Source organism: Podarcis gaigeae, assembly GCF_964106915.1.
Source record: "Podarcis gaigeae genome assembly, chromosome: 13".
NCBI classification, from domain to species: Eukaryota; Metazoa; Chordata; class Lepidosauria; order Squamata; family Lacertidae; genus Podarcis; species Podarcis gaigeae.
Genome location: NC_139689.1, coordinates 36,861,050 through 36,872,658, shown reverse-complemented (window position 1 = coordinate 36,872,658; position 11,609 = coordinate 36,861,050). Strand labels below are relative to the sequence as shown.

The following is an 11,609-nucleotide window of genomic DNA, read 5'->3' as shown; positions in this document are numbered from 1 at the left end:
CCATACTCCTCTCTGTTGAGCACCCTCTTCCTCTGAAGGGGGTCTTTCCTCTTCAATTTGTGGAATGTGGGGGGAGAGGACGTTCCCCACTTGGGTATTTCTGCTTGTAGCAGCAAAGAGAGGGTCACTGGAAGGGGCTGTAATTCCCCCCTCCTTTGCCCTCACCACATATGGAGCAACCACTTAATATCACCTCTCTAAATGCAATTCTGCAATCCTTGTGTTTTGCTCCACGTGTCCTGACTGCTATGGGGCACGATTTTGGTACCTGTTTGTTTCTCCTACATTCAATTCTCCTTGCAGGGTTTGCTGCCGGCCCTCCATGTTGGCGAGGGATTTGCACCCATGACCGATGGGAGGATGAAAGGGTATTTGGACCAGCAGGTGCCTTACACTTCTGCACAGGTGAGCGATGAAGGAGAATCTAACCGCCGGACCTCTTTCCTGGTCGGCATTGCATTTTTAGCTTTGCAGCCTGTAGATCGGACTGGAGTTGAGTCCAGCATTGTCTTACGTCGTGTGCGTTGTTTTTCGTCTTCTTCAAATACAGAAACCGTCAGGAAATGGCACCCTGGAAGGCAGAGCTGTGATGGCTGCGCGGAAGAAATCCATGGATCCTGGGATGCCCCACGTCCCAGACCCCGAAGGTGTGTATGTGGGAGATCCTGGAGAGAGATGAATGTGGGTTATCTATGGGGAGCACTTGAATATAGCACCTGTGTGAAGCCTGTTGGCGTTGGGATAAAAGGATCCTGATGCAACATCGTGACCTGAAATAATGATATTTTGGTACAGCTTTTGCTCCCGTTTTACAGACTGAGGAACTGAGGCTGAGCAGGAATCCCTTCTCGTGTGACCCCCTTAGCTTGTCATGGGTTGAGTTATCCATGAGTTTTAATGCTCAGTGTTTGGCTTCTCTCTTTTTTTGACATTTCTGAAGCACTCCTGGTTTATCTTCAGTCAATGTTCTTAGGCTTCCCAGTGCTGTCATTGCACAGCCTCTGGAACTGTCTGCAGCCCTGCCTGAGGGGGTTGCCTGATGCAATTGCTACATTCCTCCAACTAACAGATTTAGGCAGGAGAAGGGAACTTGTAACCTCAGAACCATCTGGAGAGCTACAGCTCCTCCATGTGCCTTCTCCATAAGAGGTCTGGAGGGTGGCAACACAATAATGGGCCTTTTCCACTCCCTGTTTGTAGAATACTCCCCCCAGGGAGGTTTAGCTGGTGCCTTCATTATACACCTTTAGGTGCCAGGCAAAAATGTTGTTCTGCAACCAGGCCTTTGGCTGATTTACATACGATGGTCTTTTAAATGTGTTGTGGGAGAGGGGATTATCGGTTTGTTTTTGTTTCAATTTTCATTATGTATTTTGCACTTCTTTTATGTTGCGAACTGCCCCTGAGATCTACGGATGAAGAGTGCATACAGATTTAATTGTTGTTTTTGTTTTAACTGTGCTGCATCACTAGTTGGGCCACGAGATCAGAAACGCGGGCTGCTTGGAGAAGTCAAGCAGGGTGCAAGCTTACCTGTAGCTAAGCTCTGCTGAATTCACCTGCGTTCTAGGCTCCTGCCACTTGTGTGCCTGGGAGCCTCGCCGCAAGATCGGTGATAGATGGCTCAGTCAGTAGAGCAGGAGACTCTGAATACCAGGGTTGTGGGTTCCAGCCCCACGTTGGGCAAAAGATTCCTGCCTTGCAGGGGGTTGGTCTCGATGACCCTTTTGGTCCCTTCCAACTCTATGATACTATGATGATGGTGGTGATTAATTGAATTTATATACCACCCTATAACCGGGAATCTCAGGGCGGTTCACAGAATAAAAGCAAGATATAAAACCACAAAATACCTAATGAAAATAAAAACAACCCAATAGCCCCTCCCCCCCAAAGAAAATACATTTTAAAGGGGCATAGGATGTAAAATCGGATCAATCAAAGGCCTGGTTAAAAAGCACCGTTTTTGCCTGGTGCCTAAAGGTGTACAGTGGTACCTCAAGTTACAGACACTTCAGGTTACAGAGTCTACTAACCCAGAAATAGTACCTCGGGTTAAGAACTTTGCTTCAGGATGAGAACAGAAATTGTGCTCCGGCAGCACAGCAGTAGCAGGAGGCCCCGTTAGCTAAAGTGGTGCTTCAGGTTAAGAACAGTTTCAGGTTAAGAACGGACCTCCGGAACGAATTAAGTACTTAACCTGAGGTACCACTGTATAATGAAGGTGCCAGGCGAACATCCCTGGGGAGAGCATTTCACAGACGTGGAGCCACTGCAGAAAGGGCCCTGTTTTCGTGTTGCCACCCTCTTGAGGAGAAGGCACACGAAGGAGCGCCACAGAAGATGATCTCAGGGTCCAGGTGGGTTTACGGTATATGGAAAGAGGCGGTCCTTGAGGCATTGCGGTCTGAACCATTTAAGGCTTTATTGGTCAAAACCAGGACTTTGAATTGGGCCCGGAAATTAATTGGTAGCCAGGGCAATCAGACCAGGATCGGTGTAATATGCTCAAACCATCTTGCTCCGGTGAGCAACCTGGCCGCTGAATTCTGCACCAGCTGAAGTTTCCAAACCGTCTTCAGAGGCAGCCCTATGTATCACGCATTGCTCTCGTCCTGCTGCAGCCACTCCATGGCCATCATACCCTGTCCTGTTCTTTTGCAGATCTCTTCCACGACCTGAACCAATTTCAGGAAACCTGGCTGACTGAAGGTAAGGCTGAGCTGTTGGATTCCTTCCACTGGCCAACCCCTTCCTTCCCCTTCATCTTCTTTGGCCACCTCCCCCCTTCTGCTTCTGGAGACTTTTGCATATGTAGCTCAGGCTTGGGTAAGCTCGGGGAGTATGAATCACACCATTGTGTCCTTATTTGCTTATGAAAGGAACTTGGCAGCCCCCCCCCAAAAAAACTTCCTTTTCCAGAATGGGCCGGTCTGGGACCTACGGTTTGTTTGCTTTAAACTTTCTCCTTTGCAGATCTGAAGATCTGCCACCTGCTTTTAAGCTTTTGAATGAGGCACACTTTGGAAAAAAATAAATTAAAGGCTTCGAGTTTCCCTTGGCTTGTTAGGTTATGATATCTCTCTCCACTGTTTCTCTGCTTCTGGGAAGGGGGAACCTGTTGATTCCCTGAGAGCCCAATTAATGCCAATAGTAGTTAATTGCAGCTTTGAAGTGAGTTTTTGGCTTCTGTTCTCGGAGACGGTGGATCTAGGGACCTGGCATTTTGAGAAAGGTTAAAAAGGTTTAAAATTGTATTGTTTACTTCACTTGCCGTTGTTCTTGGGCAGTGGATCGACCTGGAACGTAGCTAAGATTAAGTCATAATTGCATACCATCGGCACTGATGACAAATTTTTCAGAAGAAAGTGTGTGTTGTAAGGGGGAATTCCACCAAGATGACTCACGGATATGTTCATATCGCTGCAGGAGATTTATCAACTGGGTGCTACAATGTAGCTTGGTGCTTATTTCTTAGATGCCAAGGAAAATAATTTCTCAGTGGAACTGAGCATCTTGAAACACGGCTTCTGTTTATAAATACCTAAAAAGCAAACTACTGGGTCTCATGGTTTTAGAGCGAATCTTCTCCAAAACTTTCCCCCTCCCTGCATTGGAATGATTTAGGAAACTATTTTCAAAAGGTTCCAAATTATTTGAGAGTCTGAATCCTAGAAATGAAATAGATTTTGCAAAGTTGGCCCAGTACACGCAGGAACAATCAATCTGCACGGTGTATTCTGCTTCTGGAATTTCACTTTTCACCCTCAATATTGCCTAAAGAATGTGCCAGTCCTATTGGTAGTATGGTCCTTGGTGTATGGAATTGTGACACTGTGTTGTCAGCTCTATTGCAATAAACATAAGGACTGGAAGCTTGGGCATTGCATTTTTGCTTCTGCTTTTTTATTTTTCTTAAAATGCTTAGTATGTCAGAAATTCAGTTCCTGTGCTGGAATTCTATGCTCTTAAGATCTGCTGATTGTGTTGGCAGTGGTTTGAGGATATCTGAGAAGAAATGTAGTATCCTTGTTTTGTATTTGTGAAGGGGAGATCTTACAGCTTCGGGGAGGAAGGAAGCACAGAGTCGAAATAAGTTTCATATGGTGGGTCTTTGTCGAACATATATCTGACAAACAACGGGAGAGAGGGAATGGATTCTGGGTGCTTTTACTGCAGTGTGTATTCCAAAAGTAGGGCCAAAGTTTCCCCATTCCTGACCTAAAGTATTCTCACCCAGAGGATCACTTCCCTCCCTCTTCAGTACTGCCAAAGTTTGCCCGACTCTTAATGTAGTTTACTCTGTATGAGCCTATCCAGCACTAGTTTAAATCAAACGAGGCTATTTTGGTTCCAGGTTGACTAGACAGAAGCACATGATTGCCCATAACATTCTAGCAACAGAAGCAGAGCGTTGCAGCACCCAAAATGCCAGGCTGTGCCTTTGCTTGGTATCCTAAGGTCCATGTGTGTACATTTCACACATATGAACCCTGTGCTCTTGGAACTGAAACTTCCAGGGATTTGAAAGAGGAAACTCAAACTTTCAAAGAGCTGCAACTCTTTGCAGCTCAGTCACATCGAACTTACAAAAGAAAAGAAAAAAAAAAGCAATTGCCGGAACAAAATAGTGATGCAACAAGACACGTGGATTCATCAGATCTGGGGAAATTGTGCATGTCTCTGGGGAATAGGGACAATTGGAAAATACAGATTCTGGGTGGTGGGTTAGGCTCTCAGAGGAGGGCTGCCCTCCCCACCTGGAAGTGGCAAGAAATACAGACGGAGAAACCTTTAACCTGATTTTCCTTGATATGCTGTGCAAAGTGGGAGTAACAGCCCTCTACTAATTGTAGATCCTCTGCTAATTGTGGAGGGTAGCTCTTTGGAAGGGACACGGGTGGCGCTGTGGGTTAAACCACAGAGCCTAGGACTTGCCGATCAGAAGGTCAGCGGTTCGAATCCCCGCCACAGGGTGAGCTCCCGTTGCTCGGTCCCTGCTCCTGCCAACCTAGCAGTTCGAAAGCACACCTGTGCAAGTAGATAAATAGGTACCACTCCAGCGGGAAAGTAAATGGCGTTTCCGTGCGCTGCTCTGGTTCGCCAGAAGCGGCTTAGTCAGGCTGGCCACATGACCCAGAAGCTGTACGCCGGCTCCCTCGGCCAGTAAAGCGAGGTGAGCGCCGCAACCCCAGAGTCGGCCACGACTGGACCTAATGGTCAGGGGTCCCTTTACCTGTAGCTCTTTAGAAACAACTTGCGGAATGCAGCTGCCATCAATATCAGACTCTACAGGATACTCAGAGAATCGCAGAGTTGGAAGGGATGCTGATGCCATTTAGTCCGACCAGTGTTCAAAATTAGCCATGTGCATTTTGCACCTGACTATTAGCCACTTGCCATCAAGTGAAGATGCCTGGGCCACCAAGATGTCCCCTGACATCTCCACCATCTGGAAGTGCATGCCTGGGGATCCTTGGATTCAGACCGTTTTCACACATTAATACTGTAGAATTCTATCCGTGAGATTTTACCTGCGCGATCAGGATGAATTTCAGGAAGCAAAATGCTTCTCCTGTGCAGCCTGAGCAGGAGCAGTGAGCAAAGTTATAGTGAATTGTTGCAGCTTCTCTTCACTTGCCCCACCCCACTGCTGTGCTCTGAGTTGTGAAAAATATTCTTAACGTTCTGAATGGTCCGTGTCACCATTAAGCAAAAGAGGTCGGAACTGGCCAGTATATACAGGGCTGGATTTAGGTTTGATGAGGCCTTAAGCTACTGAAGTTAATGGGACCCTTTATATGTCCAGCTGTCCTTTGCCAACAACAAATCGTCGCTGTTTTTTGTGTTGAATATATGCTATATGGAAATGAGCAAACCAGTGATATTTTAGGGAGCAGGCTAGCAGGCAGGGCCCATTACTTACACCATAGGAGCCTACAGAACACAAAACGCTGTTGCTGTATGTAGGTTTTATTTTCTTTTTTATCTTATATTTTGGAAATGTGCATCCAGTTTTTTTCCTTTAATTTTTTGGGGGGCCCCCAAGAGAGTAGGACCTTAAGCTTGTTTAGCTTATATGTAAATCCGGCACTGAATATATATGTGGACTGTCCCTGGATAAAAGTGACTTTTCTTCTTGAATTTCTCAGGGCTCTTAACCTAGCTCAAGGTTGTCATCTGAACTTGCCAGATATATAACTGGTAATCCATCCCAGTCAGTCCACCATTTGAAAAATAAGACTTTCGAGCCGTCTTGCTCCAAAATGGCAGCTAGACATTCCCTTTCAGCGACTGCAACCTTGGTTTACGGAGCCATTTGGCCCCTAGCTTATATATCTGAGTTTCAAACACATGAGTCCAACCCGCTATGATGCAGGAATCTCAATACATGGTCCCCCATCCAAGTTGAACCCATACTGGACCTTGCTAAGCTGAGCTCTTTTGCCGCACCCCAGTGAGATTAAGACCCGGCCCAGCAAGGTTGTGCCAGAGGACAGGCCCTGAGTCAAGGGCATGGGGAGAGCTATGGGGCCAAGGCTTCAACCCCCAACCCCAACGCAATGGTTAAACTCTGCGATCTCAGGTTTCTTGGCGTACATCGGAACTTCGGGGACAGGCGATGGCTGCGTCTCTTTTGACAGGCTTTGTTCTGGGATGGTGTCAATACGAGAGGATGCTGGGAGCTGGTTCGGGGAATGCAGCCGATCGAATGTTAGCTGGCGTTTGGCTAGTCTTGAACGTCCCTTTTCCACCTCCCATCTCGGCACACGTGCTGAGCTCAGCTGGGGTCGTGTGGTCCAGCCTTACCTCCGTGGTGGGCGGGGGAATGTGTGGGAATTTTATCTGGGATCACAATGGCTTACAATCATAAAGGGCATCATCATCACACAGCCGATGTTGTGATTTTTATTTGAGTGATGTGAGCGTGTTAACAGACTCTGAGAGATCCCTGCATGACAGCCTTGAAAATAACACGGTAACCACAGTCAATGGGACTCCTAAAGTGTACAGGAGCAGTAGCATTGAAACAAATAACAGTGCAGCGTTTCACAAGAGTAGTGCATAAAACACTTGTGAAATAGATATAGTATGTGCAATTTTTTAAAAAAAGTAGCCTGCATTTCCATGCTGGCTGTGGAAGAGGGAAAGCCCTTTCCAACACAGCCAGCAGGTTAGTTAAAAAAGAAAGGCCTTCTGCCAAGTGTACTGGCTGGAGGTGTGTGACAAGACGATCCGTTACGAGTGGCAAGGCTACGTTCAAACCAGCAGTTTTGATTTGTGAGAGATATTTATTGGCTCCTACATTTGTAATCCCAACATTGGTTTCAGGAGCTGTGGGTGGGACAGCGTACGGCACAGCACAGAGTTAACATATGGAACTCACTGCCACAAGGTGTGCCAACAACTTTCAGAGAGACAAATTTACAGAAATATGCATGTCTGTCCCTCTGCTGCATTTCGACGCTGGTTGTGGAGAAGGGAAGTTCGGCAGTGGAACGGTCTCCCTCCCTCCCTCTCCTTCCTTGGAGGTTTTTAAGCAGAGGTCGGGTGGCCATCTGTCATGGATGGTTTAACTGAGATTCCTGCATTGCTGGGGGTTGGTCTGGATGACCCTCGGGGTCCCATCCAATGCTATGATTTTCCGCTTGCCTGTGGTTACCAGGCGAGCTGTTAAATAAAGCCACTGTTTGAGAAAGAGGTCTGTTGCCTTATAGTGGGCGGCGGGCGAGATGGAAATGCATGACTATAATAACCTCTTTGTTGGATCAGAGCAAAGACTTGTCTAGTCCTGTGGCCGGTCATAAGCCTCTGGAAGCTTTCTTGCAAGGCAGAATGAGAGAGAATAACCCCCCATTGCTTGCCTCTAGATTTGGTGTTGTGTCTTGGATCATGAAGGTTCTATGTAGGTACTGGGGGCAACAGCCCTTGATTTAGGCTCCACGAATCTCTTTTTATTTATTTATTTATGATTTTCAGTTATATACTCGGTTGCAATTTAGCTGATTGTGTGTGTGTGTGTGTGTGTGTACATGGGGCCAATTCTCCAGTGACCCCCAGCTCAAAGGGAGCCTCAGACTGAGAAACTGGGTTTTTTTTTGCCATTTCATTTCACAACTTGTGTGTGTGTGTGCCTTGGACCAAAATGCGTTGGCCTGTTTGAAAGCAGCTGCTTGCTTTTTATAAACAAACCCTCTCCCTGCTTCTTAGGCAATGTAGTCCCTGCTTCTTTGGTATCCTGCTAATTTTTAGCCTGTTTCAGATGTGGATTCCCTCTGCCCCAGCCCATCTTTTCCTGATTCATTATTTTATATTTTGGAGGCTTGCTGGTATCAAGAACACATCTGACGGAGTCCTATGCAGGGAAGGAACCATGGCTCAACGGTGGACCATTTTCTTTGTGTGCAGAAGGTCCTTTCAGAGCATCTCTAGTTGAGAAAGGGATTGGGTAGCGGGAAAAGGAAGAAGACCTCTGGACCATTAGCAGCCTTGAAGTGCTTGATGCTGGGCTAAGTAGACAAAATCAGCCTGGCTCTGTATATGGCAGCTCTCTGTGCTATTAAGGTAGATGTTCCAGCTACCTTGGATGAGCTTTCTGGGCTTTTGGTTGCTTGCCAGTCAACCCCAATGTCTGCTAGAGAGGAATAAATTTGCCGTCTCTAGGAGGAAATGTTGAGCTCTCCTACTGTCTGGCCTCGTTCAAATGCTTTGGCCGGGACGAATGAAATCATGGCATGTTAGATGTCTTTCCAGCTTTGGCTTGAGGATACGCAGAGGAGGTGAGTCCTTTTTTCACAAAACCAATTGATTATCTGTTTTTATGTAAAAGGCGGGCCACTTTGATCTGAAGTTGGGACCATAGGGCTGCAATCCTAGGCATGCTTGTTTTGTTAGTACCCTTGAATCTAGTGGTGTGTTGCTTCTAGGTAAGCGAGCTTGGTATTTCCCCAAAACTCTGGTTTTTAAGGAGAACCATGCAGAATATGTGGTAGGGATGTGATTACCTGCTCTGAGACCCCATAGCTGATTCTCCCCTGGCCTCCTCGCTGGCCCAAGTAGAACTAATTCAGCCAGCTAGCCCTGGTAATTATCTAATGCTTATTAGATGGATTTCCCCTAAATTGATTTCTGAACTTTGAATTTTATTGTTGTTCATGTTTTTACTGTATTGTATGCTGCTTTTACAATTAAGTGTTTTAAATTTGTTGTTAGCTGCCCTGAGCCTGGTTTTTGAACCGGGAAGGGTGGGGTATAAATAAAATTTTATTATTATTATTATTATCATCTCCATAGCTCAGCATTTGGAAGGATTCCTGTGGTGAATCAGGAAGAACTTTTTGACAGCAAAAGCTGTTTGACAGTGAAGCAGTCTTCCTTGGGGATACAGGGCCGTCTTTACCTGGGGGGGGGGGTGCAAGGGGTGCGGGGCATCTGGGTGCCGAATTCAGGGGGGGCGCCAGGGGCCCACCTCTGAAGCCGCCTAAGCTCTTAACTATTTCGCAGTTATGAAATAATAAATAGTTTTGATCAAGCTAGAAAAGCAAAATACATATACAGTGGTACCTCAGGTTAAGTACTTAATTCATTCCGGAGGTCTGTTCTTAACCTGAAACACCACTTTAGCTAATGGGGCCTCCTGCTGCTGCCGCGCCGCCAGGGCCCAATTTCTGTTCTCATCCTGAAGCAAAGTTCTTAACCCAAAGTACTATTTCTGGGTTAGCGGAGTGTGTAACCTGAAGCGTATGTAACCCGAGGTACCACTGTATTTCAACTCCTCTGCTATGGGAGTCTGCCAGTTCCTACTTTAGATCCTTTCTGGCTTCTGAAATCTATTCTCTCTCTCTCTCTCTCTCTCTCTCTCTCTCTCTCTCTCTCTCTCTCTGTGTGTGTGTGTGTGTGTGTCTGTGTTGACTAGAACCTTGAGATCCACCAATCAGATCTTGATGCAAAATACTTGCACTTAGAATCAAGCTATTCTGATCCTAGGAATCTGCTCGGAGCGCCAGAACTGAACAGAGCTCACAATCCTTCAAATCTACTCCTAGTATCATTCCTTGCTTCAGTATACTACAGTAGTATAATGCGGCATGGATGGGAATTATTTTGTTAAACATTTGGGAGTCAGAAACCATTGCTTATCTAATTCAAATTAGCCAGAGATCTACAGCTAGATCAGGGTCTGTCTTCTGCCTCTCCCTGCTATAAGGTACATTCAGAGCTGTGATCTTGCTTCGTTTCTGTGTTTTACGCTCACACCTGCTTTTTCCGGGAATGGCAGCTTATGCCTTGCATTTGTTTATTTTTAAGTCATGCTTGATTGGCATGATACACTCAGTAGACGTCCATATGAAGTTATCACCTTCCATTCAAATAATACTAATGAAATGGTGCCCGTCGGTAAACGTGATGAGCGGGTGCTGCAGTTGCCCAAATGTAGCGTTAAAAATAAAAAAAAAGCTCTGATAATGGAAGAGGAGGGGCTGAATAAAGGAGATTGCGGGAGCGGTTTTGCAATTGACCCCACTTCCCAGAAAAGTCCGGGAATGGTAGTTGCTTGAGGAATGGAGGTCCACAGTACAGTGGTACCTTGGGTTACAGATGCTTCAGGTTACAGACGCTTCAGGTTACAGACTCCGTTAACCCAGAAATAACTCGGGTTAAGATCTTTGCTTGAGGATGAGAACAGAAATCCCGCAGCAGTGGCGCGGTTGCAGTGGAAGGCCCCATTAGCTAAAGTGGTGCTTCAGGTTAAGAACAGTTTCAGGTTAAGAAGAGACCTCCAGAAGAAATTTAAGTTCTTAACTTGAGGTACCACTGTATTCCTTGGGGGAAACCATGACTGCGTAAAGTTGGTATGATGCCACTTTAAATGTATAGGGTACAGAAACCGCCTAGAAGGGTGCCGTCACATTTTGCTGTATAACTTTCCTTCTAGTGGGGCTACTGTAAACTGACTCTGTAATCCTCAGATGAAGGGTGGTATACATAAATTGAATAACTTACAATAATAATACCTACTACCAGACCCTCCGAGTGTCCCTGTTTTCCAGGAACAGTCCCGGATTTACAGAAGCCGTCCCTGTTTCTGAGTTGATCCCAGAATCACCACTTTTCCTTAGGACATCCCTATTTTCATCAGAGAAATGTTGGAGGGTATGGAGTTATGTGACCCCTGAGCCAAGTAACTATATAACCTTTAGAAGACATCTCAAAGCAGCCCTGTGTAGGGAAGCGGTTGTTTTAATGTTTAATTTTTTTATATACGGGCCTTTTCCTTGTCTTTGGAGAGGCACTGCCAGCGACTGTGGACAATAACTCTCTGACTTAGGAAAAGGCAGTTTCCTATGTTTGGTATTCCATTTTCAGTTTTCCAGCTTTCCCCCCTTTCCTTTCATTAGTCCAAGCCAGGTCGAAGTAGGGTGTGGAATATCCCTTTAATTCAGTGCCATGTGGAAGGCATTAAAAAGCACCAGCCTCTCAGAGAAGTTCTATTTATACTACGCAAGCGGAAACAAGACATGCATATGAAAGAAACATGAATTGTCCAGGGATGGGGCGGGGGTGGCTCAGGGAACTGAGACTGATGGATTTAAAGTGCAAGTGAAACC

General features: G+C 46.1%; 1 protein-coding gene across 4 annotated transcripts in view; it reads left to right on the top strand.

The window, feature by feature from the left end:
- The first annotated feature begins 306 nt into the window (after nt 1-306).
- ETV4 (ETS variant transcription factor 4) overlaps nt 307-11,609 on the top strand; it is a 35,995-nt gene continuing 24,692 nt past the window's right edge. For 2 of the 4 annotated variants that reach the window (XM_083709626.1, XM_083709625.1), the window contains exons 1-3: nt 307-405; nt 551-647; nt 2,665-2,712. In XM_083709626.1, coding sequence (XP_083565752.1) covers nt 346-405; nt 551-647; nt 2,665-2,712 — 205 coding nt within the window. In that variant the 5' untranslated portion in view covers nt 307-345. Of the gene's footprint in view, nt 406-550; nt 648-2,664; nt 2,713-7,810; nt 7,907-11,609 lie in introns of those variants that run through there. The other 2 variants (XM_083709627.1, XM_083709628.1) reach the window with 2 other exon arrangements.